Source organism: Odontesthes bonariensis, chromosome 3 (genome assembly GCF_027942865.1).
Source record: "Odontesthes bonariensis isolate fOdoBon6 chromosome 3, fOdoBon6.hap1, whole genome shotgun sequence".
Lineage (NCBI taxonomy): Eukaryota > Metazoa > Chordata > Actinopteri > Atheriniformes > Atherinopsidae > Odontesthes > Odontesthes bonariensis.
The window spans coordinates 2,828,681-2,847,508 of NC_134508.1; the positions used below are offsets into that span (position 1 = coordinate 2,828,681).

The 18,828-nt window shown below is 45.1% G+C and overlaps 2 protein-coding genes across 3 annotated transcripts; both read left to right on the top strand.

Annotated features, from left to right (window-relative positions):
- Window positions 1-1,861: 1,861 nt before the first annotated feature.
- On the top strand, window positions 1,862-5,976 carry LOC142377657 (nuclear factor 7, ovary-like). Of its 2 annotated transcripts, none has more exons than XM_075461965.1 (3): window positions 1,862-1,886; window positions 2,159-2,452; window positions 2,551-5,976. In XM_075461965.1, the coding sequence occupies exon 3, from the start codon at window positions 2,568-2,570 to the stop codon at window positions 3,948-3,950; it is 1,383 nt and encodes a 460-aa protein (XP_075318080.1). In that variant the 5' UTR covers window positions 1,862-1,886; window positions 2,159-2,452; window positions 2,551-2,567; the 3' UTR covers window positions 3,951-5,976. The 2 variants fall into 2 exon arrangements, with proteins under 2 accessions (XP_075318080.1, XP_075318081.1); XM_075461966.1 differs by having other exon boundaries at window positions 2,216-2,452.
- Window positions 5,977-12,218: 6,242 nt separating this feature from the next.
- On the top strand, window positions 12,219-14,237 carry LOC142377658 (E3 ubiquitin-protein ligase TRIM35-like). Its single transcript, XM_075461968.1, has one exon. The coding sequence runs from the start codon at window positions 12,219-12,221 to the stop codon at window positions 13,599-13,601; it is 1,383 nt and encodes a 460-aa protein (XP_075318083.1). The 3' UTR covers window positions 13,602-14,237.
- Window positions 14,238-18,828: the final 4,591 nt, after the last annotated feature.

Here is an 18,828-nt window from a genome sequence, read left to right on the forward strand (position 1 = left end):
CCTAGAAATTCTGTCCATAAAAGTTATGAACTGAATCGGTGAATGCAATTTTATTTTGCAAAGTCGAATGAATTTGCTCTCTAGCGCCTCGCGTTTTCAAACGTGCGTTGCAACTTCTTGAACTACGGCAGGCGGTATGTGTCAAGATTCAAGAAGCTATAGCTTCAGACTCAAGGTCCATACAAACAAAAAGACATCAAGACACACAGTACAAAGGATTACATAACACACATACAATAACACTATAAATACAGATGACAGATAACATGTCAGATAACATAAGTTGACATAGCCTTTGGTGTGCAAACAACGCAATTAGTCATATTCCGGGAGTTATCGGAAGTGACGTCGACGCAGCGTTAGCGTTAGCAGTGTTAGCGTTAGCAGCAGCAGCGTTGTTAGCAGCAGTGTGTAGTTGCTATCTGGAAAGTGTTCTTTTAAATAAACTCCCGGTAAACTTACAAACTTTCTAATGCCTCGTTTTGTGAGTTAAGAGCCTATGTGTACTACGGTAGAAGTTTGGTAACAATCAATGCATTATTAGTGGGATAATTTACCAGATAAAATCTATTTACCATTAGCGCCAGTAATAAGCCATTCGGCGGACGTGAGGCCTGGCGTTGGGGAAAACGCGATTCGAAGTGCTTTGTGTCCCTCTCGGCACTTTGTCGTTTTTCATAGAGCGGAAGGACATGGCAGCCTCCATAGAGCTCGCCCGCTCTATGTAGATACAGACAAGTTATTCTTCACTCAGGAGGATAAGTGAGATTGTTGACAGAGATAATTTTACACCAATGAGGACTAATTTATGAATGAATATGTTGATTTGAGCTTATAAATGACTTAATTTATTACATAGTGTCCCTTTAAGGCATGCAGTTACTTATCAGACAATAGTGTTCAAGTTTAATCAGCTATTCTGTTATGAAGGGAGAAGTTATTTGTGGTCATTGGGTATGTTTACTGTAATTAAAAACAGCTGGTCACAAAAGTCATAACCTCCATGTCGGCTGTTGTTGAGTTCAGCTGCTTATTGTTGTTTTCAACAGAGTTTGAATGTGAGCTGCATCACAAAATATAAAAATGCAGATAAAAATATAAAACCTGCTGATCATTAACTTTCAGAGCTGCTGGCAGGTTTCCCTCTCTGGAACAAAACACACCTTAGTTACAGGTGAGGCAGCAGGTCTAACAGGTTTAAGCTCCACCTGACTGAGCTGAGACGGAGCAGGAAACAGTCAGAGATTCTTCTTCACTACAGAGAGACACACAGACGATCAGATTCACCTTCAGACTAGTGATGGGAAGTTTGGCTCTTTATTTAGGATCTTTTGTAGCCTATATTTTACCTTAACTTTGCAAAAAAAAGTCATGGTTTATGTGTTGAAAACCCTTTTGCTTTCAGTGTTTTTATGAGAGACCTTATAATTACCTAATTCTTTGCATTTATTCTGTGACAAAACCACTTTTACATTTGTTTATTTCAATTAAACTTTTTTATTGCACAAATTAACAATAAACTTCAAACAAATCCACAGAACAGAACCAAAACCAAACTCCTTAATTCTCACGTGAATACCGCATGCTGGTCGCCATGCTGGCCAATCATAACAAAGCTCTGTGTAACCAGAGCTGGGACTGAGTGTAACGTTGTTAAAAATGCATCTTATTATTTGTTATTTCCAAATCGTATTTGTAAGTTTTATTTATCATTTCATGATTATTTTGAGTATTTATGAATTTTATCTCCGAGTTATATTCATTTACCATTATTTTATACATTTTCCCTGAGTTAATTACACACCTGCACTCTGCCCTTTTTGTTGCTCCTGGGCTTCTGTAGCCCCTCCCCTCTGCCCTCACAGTCCCGTTGTGTTCTGCTGAGGGTAAGTTGTGGGGAAAATACAGCTGTGACATCGTGTCATTTTCTTTGAAAATTTGGCCATTTATGATTTAAATATTTGTTGTACATTATTCTCTGTTATATACTTTATGTTACCAAGCTGTCTTGTGTTAATTTTTTTTATCGTTAATATAAGTTTTATGGATGTTTTTAGGTTCGCGTTTTTGGCGCGATTTATCCATGCGTTAGGTTAGCATCAGGTTGCTGGTTTGCACTTCCTGGCGGTGTTTAACATTCTATGGTGTATATGTTTAGGAGCAGAGGTGTAGGGAGAGACAGAAGGCTAATAACCTCTGTTAATGTCTTCTGCAGAAAATTAAACACAGAAAAGCAACGTCTTGAGTCCTCTTCCTACATGCCCAAATACACACCCGTTACATGAGCACTGAAAGTGAAACTAAGCAGCGAATGGAAAAAAACTGAGCCGGCTCTCGCTTGTGCGCATGACTCATCACGACTTCAGACCAAACTCACAGCTTCCTCTGAGCGAGTCCAGCTGCAGGAGAGAGAAGTGGAAACTTCAAGCTGCTCACACTCCACACACTGAAGGTGAGTTTGACCAAAAACACCACAAACAGTCAGTTTGATGAAGTCAGTAGAGCTGGGAGGGGAGCCATGGCTGACTGTGTTCTGTCTGCTGTTTTCAGCTTCACTCACAGACTAAATGGCTTCCAGATCAGAGGAAGATTTCTGCTGTTCGGTCTGTCATGACATCTACAGAGATCCTGTTGTTCTGTCATGTAGCCACAGCTTCTGTAGAGACTGTCTGAGGAGCTGGTGGAAGGACAAACCAGTACAAGAGTGTCCAGTTTGTAAGAGAAGATCTTCAAAGAACATCCCACCCTGTACCCTGGTGTTGAAGAATCTGTGTGAGTCCTTCGTACAGGACAGAGATCACAGAGCTTCAGAGGCTCTCTGCAGTCTGCACTCTGAGAAACTCAAACTCTTCTGTCTGGACCATCAGCAGCTGGTTTGTCTCATCTGCAGAGATTCAGAAAAACACTCCAACCACAGATTCAGACCCATCGATGAAGCTGCACAGCAACACAAGAAGGAACTTCAGAAATCTCTGGAACCCTTAAAGGAGAAACTGGAGCTCCAGAAGAAAGTTACAGAGAAGTTTGATCAAACAGCAGAACACATTAAGGTCCAGGCCCGACACACAGAGAGGCAGATTAAGGAGCAGTTTAAGAAGCTTCAGCAGTTTTTAGCAGAGGAAGAGGAGGCCAGGCTGGCTGCACTGAGGCAGGAAGAGCAGCAGAAGAGTGGGATGATGAAGGAGAAGATGGAGGCTCTGAGCAGAGAGATGGCAGCTCTTTCAGACACAGTCAGAGCCACAGAGGAGGAGCTGAGAGCTGAAGGCGTCTCATTCCTGAACCACTACAAGGCTGCAGTGGAAAGAGTCCAGCGCTGCCCCCTGCTGGATGATCCACAGCTGCCTGCAGGAGCTCTGATAGACCAGGCCAAACACCTGGGCAACCTGGCCTTCAACATCTGGAACAAGATGAAGGACATGGTCTGCTACACTCCTCTCATTATGGACCCAAACACTGCTGGTTCAAAGGTCATCCTGTCTGAGGATCTGACCGCTGTGAGTTTAGGAGAGGAACAGAACCTTCCTGATAATCCAGAGAGGCTCAGAAGATTCGCTGTTCTGAGTTCTGAGGGCTTTAACTCAGGGACTCACAGCTGGGATGTCGAGGTTGGAGACAGTACAGTCTGGAGACTTGGTGTGTTAGCAGAGTCTGCTGATAGGAAGGGAAGCATAGAGTCTGGATTGTTGATGATTGAGCTCGATGAAGGTGAATACGCAACATGGTCACCAGCAGCTGGACACAGTCTTCTGTCAGTACCAAAGAAGCTCCGGAGGATCAGAGTGAATCTGGACTGGAACAAAGGAAAGCTGACGTTCTCTGATCTTCATACAAACACACACATACACACCATCACACACACTTTCACTGAGAAGATGTTTCCATTTATTAACACTGATAATAAAGCTAAGATGTTACCTCTGAAGGTCTCAGTGACGGTGGAACAGATCTGATGTGTTCAGGATGAAGAACACAGTTCACATGAGACTTTATTGATCTGTGTGAAACTCAGTGTTTTCATCTTCAAACAGGAACATTTTAGATGTATTGATCTGATCTGTCAGCAGAGCTGCTGTTTGGCTTTAAACTCTGATCAGTTCAGTTTGATCAGCTTCACATCTGCTTAATAATCTGTACTGATGAAACGTCACATGAAGTCGATGACCTGAAGTTTAGTTTTGCTGTGGCAGCGGCTTCATCTTTAATTTCAGTTGCTGACATTTTCAAACGTGTTCGTTAATATGTTTAACATCCATGTTCTCAGCAGCGATCAATAATCTGTATTTTCACTGTGTTCCAGGTACATTTACATGTTTTTCTGCCTTTATAATGAGGGATGCTCTGATCGCTCAGCTGCTCATCATCAGATCAGACTGATCAGAGAAATATGATCATTTTAAATCAGTTAAACTCTGATCACAGACATCTGAATATAAAATGTATCTGTAGATATAATATGGATCATATATGTGGAACAAACTCCCAGATAACTGCAGCTCTGCATCAACTCTTCTTTTAAATCAAACATGAAGACTTTCCTGTTCGCTGCATTTAATGAGCAGGAATCATTTGGCCTGGAGGACTTTGATAACTCGTAACCAAAGAACCTTTTTGTGATTTGTAATGGAAAATGAATTCTTCTATGCATTGTATTGAGTGTTACTGTGTATAACCTGCAGATGACCTTGTTGCCAGATCCCAACACATCCCGTTTTTCTCTTTCCTCCCGAGAACACGGTGTGCTGGTTGTATGATAAAGCTGCACTTTAAGCAGGATAGAAGGGAAGCTGGGACTTGCAGCTGTGTCTGTGTAACCTCGACTGTAGCTGGGGAGGAAAGGTAGATAAGAACGCTCAACTACACCCGAGGAGCGATGACGCAGCAATGTGCATTATAACCGACTTGTTTTTGTCTCGGTGGTCAGAGCAGCTCTGTACTTCGTGCTGTGTCAGTAGCGGTGGAAGGAGGGTGCTGCCGGGGCTGCAGCCCCCCCTGGTGGTGGCTGCGGTAACATCACTGTAAACCCAAATGTTTGAAATAAATACAATATTTTAAAAAGTATATATATATACTATCTATAAATTATATGCGGTGTAATAGAGTTGTGGGAATATGTGGGAAAATACTTTTTTTTGTTTTAATTGTGGAGGGGACTCACCAGGCAGACGCTTCAGCATATTCAATTTTAGTCGAACAAAAATGGCAAGTGACAACAGTGGACGTGGAGTAAAGCAGAAAGGAATATTGGATTTTTTCTCAAGTAACGGTACTGTGCCTATTTAAAAAAAAAAAAAAAAAACTCATCCGACCGAGGATGAGGACAACAACAACAAAGAAGATGGAAATAGCACGACAGGAGAAATCCCAGCTAGCATTAGCAGCTCAGCACCAGTACCACCAGGAGACGGCGGCAGCGGGCCCAGTATGACCAGGGCCCCCGATGCCGGCGGCGAGGCACAGTTTCAACCAACTATTAACTTTCCAGGAAGGAGATTCGGCATTTCTCTGTATTTTATTTCTTAATTTCAGATATGCGAAGTTGCTTGGCCATGGGGATCGCTGCTTGCTGGGAACTTCTATTTTTGTCGTTACCAGTTGCCGCTTGCTGTTTTTGTTTTTTTAAATGTTGTTTCTGATGGCCGCTTCCTTTTTCTGTTGATGTTTTTTTTAGGGCCATTGTTTTTTCTTGCTGGGCCTCAGCACCAAGGACAGCGCTTCAATGTAGCGTTTTAATGCAGTTAATTTTGTTCAGGACTTTTGTCAGGTTGTACTAAAATTTTCATTGAATATAAGAATTTATGTGTTTTATTACTTCTGGGAGCCAGTAAGCAGGCTAGTAGTGTGCAATGTGATAGGGTACAGTAGCAGAAAAAAAATACGATGACGTCACTCATTCATTCATTCAGTTGGCAGCCCCCCCTACTTAAAACATCTTCCAGCATGCCTGTGCTGTGTTGTTTTCTCTTACAAGATATTATTAAAAGCCTCTTATCTCCTCAGAAAATAACCGACTCTGAGCCTTACTAACATTTCCACCACAGATTCTCAACCGCTTTTGTTTGAGTTCAGCCTCCGCATTAATTTCTTTGCACATCTCCTTTGCAGTTGTCTGTGCATCAGAAAATCCAGTGGTTCTGCAGCGGGTGAGGGAATGGCTGGTTATCTTTAGCAGGTTGGCAGCGACCTCTAGCTGCACGGAGGCTGATTGCATCAGTTTACTCACACGCTGGATCTTGCTCAGAATCTTTTATCATCTTGTCGTACCAACACTGATTCATAAAAATGAGGAAGAGTGTGAGCAGCCTGTGAAAGCAGAGTCATTCCAAAAGTTAAAACACACACTGAGCTAACACATTACCTGGGCTGACTAAAAATAACTTGGGTCATGCAGAGCCCTCCCACAGATTAACATACAAATTGGCCAGTCTTGGCTGAAACTAGTTTCAATGGGGGCTGTTATCACACAGTGAAACTAAACCAGCAGCAAGCCTACTTAGCAGTCAAGGTACAGCAAAAAGCAGCCTGGTACACAAGAAAAATGTTACCTACTTATTCTGGATGAATCACGGAGTTCACAGTCCCTCCAAAAGTTAAAACACACACCGAGCTAACTCACTTCCTGGGCTGACTAAAAATAATTTAGGTCCTGCTGACCCCTCCCACAGATTTACAGGCAAATTGTCTGGTACTAGTTTAAATGGGGGCTGTTAATACACAGTGAAACTAAACCAGCAGCAAGCCTACTTAGCAGTCAAAATGTCACGGTGGGGTTTAAGGAAGGACACGGATGCGGACTTAAGAAGAAAGGTAGGTTTATTAAGGCAAAAACAACAATAACAAAGTTCAAACTAAAAGCGCGGCTGAGCCGGATTCAAAAAACATAACTGGGAAAAAAGAAACAAGGCTTTCATGGCATGGAATAAATAAATACTTGCTTTGGTCAGAACAGGTTGTGGCATGGCATGAAGGGCAGGTGACAAACACAAAGATCCGACGACAAAACGGGAGAATGGAAACTAAATAGAGGGATGGGAGTGATTGGAGAGTGAGTGCAGCTGGTGACAATGACTAACGGGTGCAGTGAATGAACTAATGATGTGAATGAACCAATGACCAGAGTGAGGGGGAAAAACAAATGAAAAGAATGAAAGTCAAAACCTGGACATGAACTGAACACCTAAAACTTAACACATGAGTTCCATGGCGTGACAGAACCCCCCCCCCTCAAGGGGTGGATCCCAGACAACCCTTAACAGTCCGAGGGCTGGAGGGAGGGGCTCGAAGCCGGTCAGGCGGGGGACCAGAAACGGGCATGTGGTACCGGCTTCGGGCAGCAGGAGGCAATGGTCTGGCGGACGCCCAGACCTCTGACGCCGTGGCTAGAATAGCCAGTGGTCTGGCGGACGCCCAGACCGCAGACGGCATGGCAGGAACAGGCGGTGGTCTGGCGGACGCCCATAACGCAGACGGCGTGACAGGAACAGGCAGTGGTCTGGCGGACGCCCCGAAACCGCAGAAGGCGTGGCAGGAACAGGCGGTGGTCTGGCGGACGCCCAGACCGCAGACGGCGTGGCAGGAAAAGGCGGTGGTCTTGCGGTCGCCCAGACCGCAGACGGCGTGTTAGGAACAGGCGGTGGTCTGGCGGACGCCCAGACCACAGACGGTGTGGAAGGAACAGGTGGAGGTCTGGCAGATGCCCAGACCGCAGACGGCGTGGCAGGAACAGGCGGGGGTCTGGCGGACGCCCAGACCGCAGACGGCGTGGAAGGAACAGGTGGAGGTCTGGCGGATGCCCAGACCGCAGATGGCGTGGCAGGAACAGGCGGTGGTCTGGTTGGCACCCAGACTTCCGTTGGGAATTAACCAATGACCAGAGTGAGGGGGAAAAACAAATGACAAGACTGAAATTCAAAACCTGGACATGAACTGAACACCTAAAACAAAACTTAACACATGAGTCCCATGGCGTGACACAAAGTAAAGCATAAAGCTTCCTGGTATACAAGAAAAATGTTACTTACTTATTCTGAATGAATCAAGGAGTTCATAGTCCCTCCAAAAGTTAAAACACACACTGAGCTAAAACACGTCCTGGGCTGACTAAAAATAACTTAGGTCAAGCAGACCCCTCCCACAGATTAATTGGGAAATTGGCCAGTCTTGGCTTCAACTAGTTTTAATGTCGGCTGGCAATGTTGGCTGAAAGCCAACTTTTCGTGTAAAATTTGTTGCAGGGGGCTAAAATAAGGCTAGATATGATTAGCCACAAACACCTATAGCCAGCTTCAGTCAAGTACAATTAGCTCCATTTTGTGCCACAACATTCACATTGTTTCAGCTGCATCTTGTGATCCCATCACATTGTCATGGCCAAACACACATGCTCACAGACACTGATGTTGTATATGGTCATTGGGTATGTTTACTGTGATTAAAAGCAGCTGGTTGCAGAAGTCATAACCTCCATGTCTGCTGTTGCTGAGTTCAGCTGCCTATTCTTCTTTTTAAAAGAGTTTTATCAAAACTGAATGTTTTAAATCAAATCAAATTTATTTGTATAGCACATTTCATGTACAAACAATTAAAAGTGCTTTACATAAAATAAAAGCATTGCAGCAGAGAATCATTAAAAATAGATAAAAGAATATAAAGAGACATAACTAAAACCATTTATATTAATTTAAAATCAAGCAACAGTCAAGATAAGTTCAAAAATATTTTGCAGATTTCATGCATAGACACATGAGAAAAGAAATGTTTTTAACCTGGATTTAAGTGAGGAACTCAGGACGGACCTCATCCACCCCCGGGGCCTTGCCACCGAGGAGTTTTTTGACCACCTCGGCAACCTCAGCCCCAGAAATGGGAGTCCCCACGTCCGAGCTCCCCAACTCTGCTTCCTCATCAGAAGGCGTGTCGGTAGGATTGAGGAGGCCCTCAAAGTATTCCCCCCACCGACTCACGACGTCCTTAGTTGAAGTCACCAGCACAGCTTTATCATACAACCAGCACACGGTGTCCATTTTCTTTGATAATCATAGGGTTTTTTGGGAGCTGTTCTTTGTCTTGTCCCTCATCTAGGATCTGTTTGCCATGGGTGACCCTACCAGGGGCTTAAATCCCCAGACAACATAGCTCCCAGACTCATTGTGGCACGCAAACCCCCCCACCAAGGTAAGGTGACAGCTCAAGGGGGAACCTCCCAAAGATTAACAGGCAAATTGTCCAGTCTTGGCTGTAACTAGTTTCAATGGGGGCTGTTATCACACAGTGAAACTAAACCAGCAGCAAGCCTACTTAGCAGTCAAAGTATAGCAAAAAGCAGCCTAGTACACAAGAAAAATGTTACTTAATTATTCTGGATGAATCAAGGAGTTCACAGTCCCTCCAAAAGTTAAAACACACACTGAGTTAACACACGACATGGGCTGACTAAAAATAACTTGGGTCAAGCAGACCCCTCCCACAGATTAACAGGCAAATTGGCTGAAACTAGTTTCAATGGGGGCTGTTATCACACAGTGAAACTTAGGCTGCGGCTACACGAAAACGTTTTTCACTGTAAACGATACTTTTTCTTATCGTTTGGCTGTCGCGGCCACACGGAGCCGGCGTTCCCACTACCCAAAAATGATAGTTTTTGAAAACGGGTTCCAGAGTGGGAAGATTTGAAAATGAGGTTGTTTCGTTTCCATTGTTACAGCGAAAACGATTTTACGTCAGTCAAACGTTGACGCTGTGAGACTTCTCTATTGTCTCACAGCGTGGCGTGTGTACTGCATCGTTTCATCGTTTTCATCCGTTTTTGTCTGGACCCGAGTCTTTACAGCAGCGTTGCCGTGTGGTTGCAAGAATTTTCGTACCCGTTTAAAAAAAAAAACTCGTTTTGTTTCCGTGTAGCCGTAGCCTAAATCAGCAGCAATTATTAGCAGTCATAGTATAGCAAAAAGCAGCCTGGTGCAAAAGAAAAATGTTACTTACTTATTCTGGATGAATCAATGAGTTCACAGTCCCTCCAAAAGTTAAAACACACACTGATCTAACAAACTTACCTGGGCTGACTAAAAATAACTTGTCTCACATCTTCTGGAAGACTGTTCCAGATTTTAGGACCATAAAACTGAAATGCAGCCTCACCTTGTTTAGTCCTGACTCTTGTTGAGACCCCTCCCTGAGGTTCTCAGAGCCCGAGTTGGTTCATATGGCTTTAACATGTCTCAGATGTACTTTGGCGCTTGACCATGAAGATATTTGTACACGAGCAGAGCTGTTTTAAAGTCTATTCTCTGAGCGACAGGAAGCCAGTGCAGAGACCTGAGCACTGGACTAATATGGTCGTATTTCCTGGTTCTAGTCAGGACTCAAGCAGCAGCGTTCTGGATGTACTGCAGCTTTCTTACAGCCCGTTTAGAGCCCAGTGAGCAGGCCGTTACAGCAGTCTAACCTTTTGGAGACAAACGCATGGATCAGTCTCTCTAAGTCTGGTTTAGACACTATTCCTTTGATTCTGGCAATGTTTTTTAGATGGTAAAAAGCTGCTGATGTTACAGATTTAATGTGGCTGTTAAAGTTCAGGTCTGAGTCCAATATTACCCCGAGATTTCTAACTTGATCGTTAGGTTTTAGAGAGAGAGTCTCAAGGTGACTGATAACACTTTCTCTTTGTTTCTGTGGGCCACAGACAATGATTTCAGTTTTGTCTGAGTTTAGCTGGAGAAATTGTTTTGCATCAACACACTGATCTGTTTGATGCAGCGACACAATGTATCTACAGGCCCGTGTTCTCCTGCCGTCAGTGACACGTAGATCTGAGTGTCATCTGCATAGTTGTGGTAGGACACATTATAGCTGCGTATTAGCTGGCCTAGTGGAAGCATGTACAGATTGAACAATACGGGTCCCAGGATTGACCCATGGGGAACCCCACAGGTCATAGCCATTTGGTCTGAGACACAGTTACCAATTTCAACAAAAATATTTCCTGTCATCCAGATAGGACTTGAACCAGTTTAAAGCACGACCAGAGATTCCCACCCAGTCTTCTAACCTCTGTAATAAGATCACATGGTCAACTGTGTCAAAGGCAGCACTCAGGTCCAGCAGAACTAAGACTGTGACTTTACTCTCATCTGTGTTCAGGCGGATGTCATTTGTCACCTTGATCAGAGCTGTCTCAGTGCTGTGGTGGGGCCTAAAGCCTGATTGGAAAGTATCAAAAGCATTGTTAGACAGGAGAAAGTCACTAAGCTGTTGGTATACAACTTTTTCTAGGACTTTGCCTAAGAATGGCAGGTTTGATATGGGCCGGTAGTTGTTCAGTACTGTGGCATCAATGCTGTTCTTCTTTAGAAGAGGCTTAATGACAGCAGTTTTTAAGGCCTTTGGAAATGTTCCAGTCTGGAGTGAGATGTTGACTAGATGAGCGAGTTGTGGTAACAAACTGCTCAGCACAGACTTTAGGAATCTAGTGGGCAACTCATCAAGGCAGCACGTTGATGAACTCAGACTGCAGATGGTCTCTGACTGTTTTGTCAGTAACAGGTGTGAAATGTGTCAGCTCGAGGTGTCTAGCTGGCTGCAGAGTAGTTATTTGTGTTGTGGAAATTATTGCATTTTTAATGCCTTGAACTTTGTCATTAAAGAATATTGCAAACTCATTACACTTGGATGTAGAAATGAGTTCTAAAGGCAGTGAAACTGGAGGGTTTGTTAATCTGTTTACTGTAGCAAACAGGACACGAGAGTTGTTACAGCAGTTTTTGATGATTTCAGAAAAATAACTCTCCCTTGTTCTATGCAAAGTCTGGTTGAACACACATAGCTTTTCTTTGTAAGTCTCATAATGAACCTGGAGCTTTGACTAGCGCCATTTCCGTTCGGCTCTCCGGCACTCCCTTTTCTGTGCCCTGACCTGTCTAACAGGTTTAAGCTCCACCCGACTCACCTGAGACGGAGCAGGAAACAGTCAGAGATTCTTCTTCACTACAGAGAGACACACAGACGATCAGATTCACCTTCAGACCAAACTCACAGCTTCCTCTGAGCGAGTCCAGCTGCAGGAGAGAGAAGTGGAAACTTCAAGCTGCTCACACTCCACACACTGAAGGTGAGTTTGACCAAAAACACCACAAACAGTCAGTTTGATGAAGTCAGTAGAGCTGGGAGGGGAGCCATGGCTGACTGTATTCTGTCTGCTGTTTTCAGCTTCACTCACAGACTAAATGGCTTTCAGATCAGAGGAAGATTTCTGCTGTTCGGTCTGTCATGACATCTACAGAGATCCTGTTGTTCTGTCATGTAGCCACAGCTTCTGTAGAGACTGTCTGAGGAGCTGGTGGAAGGAGAAACCAGCAAGAGAGTGTCCAGTTTGTAAGAGAAGATCTTCAAAGGACATCCCACCCTGTAACCTGGTGTTGAAGAATCTGTGTGAGTCCTTCGTACAGGACAGAGATCACAGAGCTTCAGAGGCTCTCTGCAGTCTGCACTCTGAGAAACTCAAACTCTTCTGTCTGGACCATCAGCAGCCGGTTTGTATCATCTGCAGAGATTCAGAAAAACACTCCAACCACAGAATCAGACCCATCGATGAAGCTGCACAGCAACACAAGAAGGAACTTCAGAAATCTCTGGAACCCTTAAAGAAGAAACTGAAGCTCCAGAAGAAAGTTACAGAGAAGTTTGATCAAACAGCAGAACACATTAAGGTCCAGGCCCGACACACAGAGAGGCAGATTAAGGAGCAGTTTAAGAAGCTTCAGCAGTTTTTAGCAGAGGAAGAGGAGGCCAGGCTGGCTGCACTGAGGGAGGAAGAGCAGCAGAAGAGTGGGATGATGAAGGAGAAGATGGAGGCTCTGAGCAGAGAGATGGCAGCTCTTTCAGACACAGTCAGAGCCACAGAGGAGGAGCTGAGAGCTGAAGGCGTCTCATTCCTGAACCACTACAAGGCTGCAGTGGAAAGAGTCCAGCGCTGCCCCCTGCTGGATGATCCACAGCTGCCTGCAGGAGCTCTGATAGACCAGGCCAAACACCTGGGCAACCTGGCCTTCAACATCTGGAACAAGATGAAGGACATGGTCTGCTACACTCCTCTCATTATGGACCCAAACACTGCTGGTTCAAAGCTCATCCTGTCTGAGGATCTGACCGCTGTGAGACGAGGAGAGGAACAGAACCTTCCTGATAATCCAGAGAGGCTCAGAGGATTGGCTGTTCTGAGTTCTGAGGGCTTTAACTCAGGGACTCACAGCTGGGATGTTGAGGTTGGAGACAGTAAATGGTGGAGACTTGGGGTGAAAGCAGAGTCTGCTGAGAGGAAGGGATATATATGGTCTGGATTGTGGATGATTGAGCTCTATCAAGGTAAATACAGAGCTTCATCACCAGCAGCTAGAAACACTGTTCTGTCAGTACCAAAGAAGCTCCGGAGGATCAGAGTGAATCTGGACTGGAACAAAGGAAAGCTGACGTTCTCTGATCTTGATACAAACACACACATACACACCATCACACACACTTTCACTGAGAAGATGTTTCCATATATTTTCACTGATACTGAAGCTAAGATGTTACCTCTGAAGGTCTCAGTGACGGCGGAACAGATCTGATGTGTTCAGGATGAAGAACACAGTTCACATGAGACTTTATTGATCTGTGTGAAACTCAGTGTTTTCATCTTCAAACAGGAACATTTTAGATGTATTGATCTGATCTGTCAGCAGAGCTGCTGTTTGGCTTTAAACTCTGATCAGTTCAGTTTGATCAGCTTCATATCTGCTTAATAATCTGTACTGATGAAACGTCACATGAAGTCGATGACCTGAAGTTTAGTTTTGCTGTGGCAGCGGCTTCACCTTTAATTTCAGTTGCTGACATTTTCAAACGTGTTCGTTAATATGTTTAACATCCATGTTCTCAGCAGCGATCAATAATCTGTATTTTCACTGTGTTCCAGGTACATTTACATGTTTTTCTGCCTTTATAATGAGGGATGCTCTGATCGCTCAGCTGCTCATCATCAGATCAGACTGATCAGAGAAATATGATCATTTTAAATCAGTTAAACTCTGATCACAGACATCTGAATATAAAATGTATCTATAGATATAATATGGATCATATATGTGGAACAAACTCCCAGATAACTGCAGCTCTGCATCAACTCTTCTTCTTTTAAATCAAACATGAAGACTTTCCTGTTCGCTGCATTTAATGAGCAGGAATCATTTGGCCTGGAGGACTTTGATTGAAAACTCGTAACCAAAGAACCTTTTTGTGATTTGTAATGGAAAATGAATTCTTCTATGCATTGTATTGAGTGTTACTGTGTATAACCTGCAGATGACCTTGTTGCCAGATCCCAACACATCCCGTTTTTCTCTTTCCTCCCGAGAACACGGTGTGCTGGTTGCATGATAAAGCTGCACTTTAAGCAGGATAGAAGGGAAGCTGGGACTTGCAGCTGTGTCTGTGTAACCTCGACTGTAGCCGGGGAGGAAAGGTACATAAGAACGCTCAACTACACCCGAGGAGCGATGACGCAGCAATGTGCATTATAACCGACTTGTTTTTGTCTCGGTGGTCAGAGCAGCTCTGTACTTCGTGCTGTGTTGTTCTCTCTTGCAAGATATCATTAAAAGCCTCTTATCTCCTCAGAAAATAACCGACTCTGAGCCTTACTAACATTTCCACCACAGATTCTCAACCACTTTTGTTTTAGTTCAGCCTCCACATTCATTTCTTTGCACATCTCCTTTGCAGTTGTCTGTGCATCAGAAAATCCAGTGGTTCTGCAGCAGGTGAGGGAATGGCTGGTTTTCTTTAGCAGGTTGGCAGCGACCTCTAGCTGCACGGAGGGTGATTGCATCAGTTTACTCACATGCTGGATCTAGCTCAGAATGTCATTCATGGCTGTACAAATGCGAATGGATCCAATCTCCTCAGCCAAAGACTGAGCTGCAACTCTCACCAAAGGGTCTACAGTTGACTCCCTCACCTCCAGGAGAGCCTCTCTGATTTGCCTCACTGCCTCAATGCTTTTTATGTCAGTGTCGAGGGTCCAATTCAGGTCATTTGAGATTTTAGATCCCAGAAACTTGAATTTCCAGCAATTATTTATCGATTATTTTTATCATCTAGTCGTACTAACAGTGGTCCATAAAAATGAGGAAGAGTGTGAGCAGCCTGTGACAGCAGAGTCCCTCCAAAAGTTAAAACACAAACTGAGCTAACACACTACCTGGGCTGACTAAAAAGAACTTGGGTCATGCAGACCCCTCCCACAGATTAACATTCAAACTGGCCAGTCTTGGCTGAAACTAGTTTCAATGGGGGCTGTTATAACACAGTGAAACTAAACCAGCAGCAAGCCTACTTAGCAGTCAAAGTATAGCAAAAAGCAGCCTGGTACACAAGAAAAATGTTACTTACTTATTATGGATAAATCAAGGAGTTCACAGTCCCTCTGGCGAACGCCCAGACCGCAGACGGTGTGGCAGGAACAGGCAGTGGTCTGGCGGACGCCCAGACCGCAGACGGCGTGGCAGGAACAGGCGGTGGTCTGGCGGACTTCCAGACTGCAGACGGCGAGGCAGGAACAGGCGGTGGTCTGGTTGGCACCCAGACTTCCGTTGTGAATGAACCAATGACCAGAGTGAGGGGGAAAAACAAATGACAAGACTGAAACTCAAAATCTGGACATGAACTGAATACCTAAAACTTAACACATGAGTCCCTGGGCGTGACAGAACCCCCCCCCCCTCTCAAGGGATGGATCCCAGACAACCCTTAACAGTCCGAGGGTGGGAGGGAGGGGCTTGAAGCCGGTCAGGCGGGGGACCAGAAACGGGCATGTGGTACCGGCTTCGGGCAGCGGGAGGCAGTGGTCTGGCGGACGCCCAGACCTCTGACGGCGTGACAGGAACAGGCGGTGGTCTGGCGTACGCCCAGACCTCTGACGCCGTGGCTGGAACAGCCAGTGGTCTGGCGGACGCCCAGACCGCAGATGGCGTGGCAGGAGCAGGTGGAGGTCTGGCGGATGCCCAGACCGCAGACGGCGTGGCAGGAACAGGCAGTGGTCTGGCCGGGGCCCCATGGGCTCTGAGGTCTTGTCAGGCCCTGTGGCCTCTGGGTCAGGCGCTGGGTAAGGCGCTGGGTAAGGCGCTGGGTCAGGCGCGTGGTCAGGTTCGTGGTCGGATTCTGGGACGGGTACATGGTAGGGCTTGTGGTCGGGTTCTGGGACAGGTTCGATGTCAGGTTCGATGTCAGGCTCTTGGTCAGGCTCGTGGTCAGGCCCTGTGGCCTCTTGGTCAGGCTCGTGGTCAGGCTCTGGGGCCAGCTCGGACACTGCTGTGGCCAGCTCGGACACTGCTGTGGCCAGCTCGGACACTGCTGGGGCCAGCTCGGACAATGCTGGGGCCAGCTCGGACAATGCCGGGGCCAGCTCGGACAATGCTGGGGCCAGCTCGGACAATGCCTGGGCCTGGGGCTGCGGGTCCTGGGAGCCTGAGGAAGCGGAGGGAGAGGAGCTGTACAGCTCAATTACCTCATGTGGCTCCAAGCCAAAAACGTCCTGCGAGGCATCGCGCTGCACAGTTCCGGCGTGGCTCCACGCGGACTCCAGAACAGGGTGCCACCCCCGGAGCCCCTGCCTCGCCGACAGGAACAGCAGGAGCTCACCAGCCACCCGCAGTCTCTGGAACGGAGAGTCCCGCTCCAAACAGAGCCAAAACTCAGTGTTGAGATCCCAAAAACGGTCTGAGTCCGCCGTGTCCATTGCTGGTCGGATCTTTCTGTCACGGTGGGGTTTAGGGAAGGACACGGATGCGGACTTAAGAAGAAAGGTAGGTTTACTAAGGCAAAAATAACAATAACAAAGTTCCAACTAAAAGTGCGGCTGAGCCGGATACAGAAAACATAACTGGGGAAAAACAAACAAGACTTTCATGGCATGGAATAAATAAATACTTGCTTTGGTCAGAACAGGTTGTGGCATGGCATGAAGGGCAGGTGACAAACATAAAGATCCGACGACAAAAGAGGGGAGACTGGAAACTAAATATAGGGCTGGGAGTGATTGGAGAGTGAGTGACAATGACTAACGGGTGCAGTGAATGAACTAATGATGTGAATGAACCAATGACCAGAGTGAGGGGGAAAAACAAATGACAAGACTGAAACTCAAAACCTGGACATGAACTGAACACCTAAAACATAAAACTTAACACATGAGTCCCATGGCGTGACACAAAGTATAGCAAAAAGCAGCCTGGTACACAAGAAAAATGTTACTTACTTATTCTGGATGAATCAAGGAGTTCACAGTCCCTCCAAAAGTTAAAACACACACTGAGTTAACACACGACATGGGCTGACTAAAAAGAACTTGGGTCAAGCAGACCCCTCCCACAGATTAATAGGGAAATTGGCCAGTCTTGGCTTCAACTAGTTTTAATGTCGGCTGGCAATGTTGGCTGAAAGCCAACTTTTCGTGTAAAATTAGTTGCAGGGGGCTAAAATAAAGCTAGATATGATTAGCCACAACCACCTATAGCCAGCTTCAGTCAAGTACAATTATCTCCATTTTGTGCCACAACATTCATATTGTTTCAGCTGCATCTTGTGATCCCATCACATTGTCATGGCCAAACACACATGCTCACAGACACTGATGTTGTATATGGTCATTGGTTATATTTACTGTGATTAAAAACAGCAGGTTGCAGAAGTCATAACCTCCATATCTGCTGTTGCTGAGTTTAGCTGCTTAATCTTCTTTTTCACAGAGCTGCATCACAACTGAATGTTTTAAATCAAATCAAATTTATTGGTATGGCAAATTTCATGTACAAACAATTAAAAGTGCTTTACATAAAATAAAAGCATTGCAGCAGGGAATCATTAAAAATACATAAAATAATATAAAGAGAAATAATTAAAACCATTTATATTAATTTAAAAACAAGCAACAGTCAAGATAAGTTCAAAGATAATTTGCAGATTTCATGCATAGACACATGAGAAAAGAAATGTTTTTAACCTGGATTTAAAAATGTCTCCATTTGGTGAAAGTTTAATCTCCACTGGCAGTTTGTTCCACTTGTTTGCAGCATAACAGCTAAATGCTGCTTCTCCATGTTTAGTCTGGACTCTGGACTGGACCAGCTGACCTGAGTCCTTGGATCTAAGAGCTCTGCTGGCTTTATATTCTCTGAACATATCACAGATGTATTTTGGGCCTAAACCGTTTTGGGATTTGTAAACCATCAGCAGGCTTTTAAAATCTATTCTGTGACTGACTGGAAGCCAGAGTAAAGATTTTAAAGCTGCTGTGATGTGTTCAGATCTCTTAGTCCGAGTTAAAACTCCAGCAGCAGCGTTCTGGATGAGCTGCAGATGTTTAATGCTCTTTTTGGGAAATACATTTGGGAAGTTTTACATTCTTCATAGTGTTTGTTGTGCTGAACTGTGCAGATAAAGTCATGAATGTCATCCTGCTGGCAGGCATGGAATGAATGTGACCTTAGTTACAGGTGAGGCAGCAGGTCTAACAGGTTAAGCTCCACCCGACTGACCTGAGACGGAGCAGGAAACAGTCAGAGATTCTTCTTCACTACAGAGAGACACACAGACGATCAGATTCACCTTCAGACCAAACTCACAGCTTCCTCTGAGCGAGTCCAGCTGCAGGAGAGAGAAGTGGAAACTTCAAGCTGCTCACACTCCACACACTGAAGGTGAGTTTGACCAAAAACACCACAAACAGTCAGTTTGATGAAGTCAGTAGAGCTGGGAGGGGAGCCATGGCTGACTGTATTCTGTCTGCTGTTTTCAGCT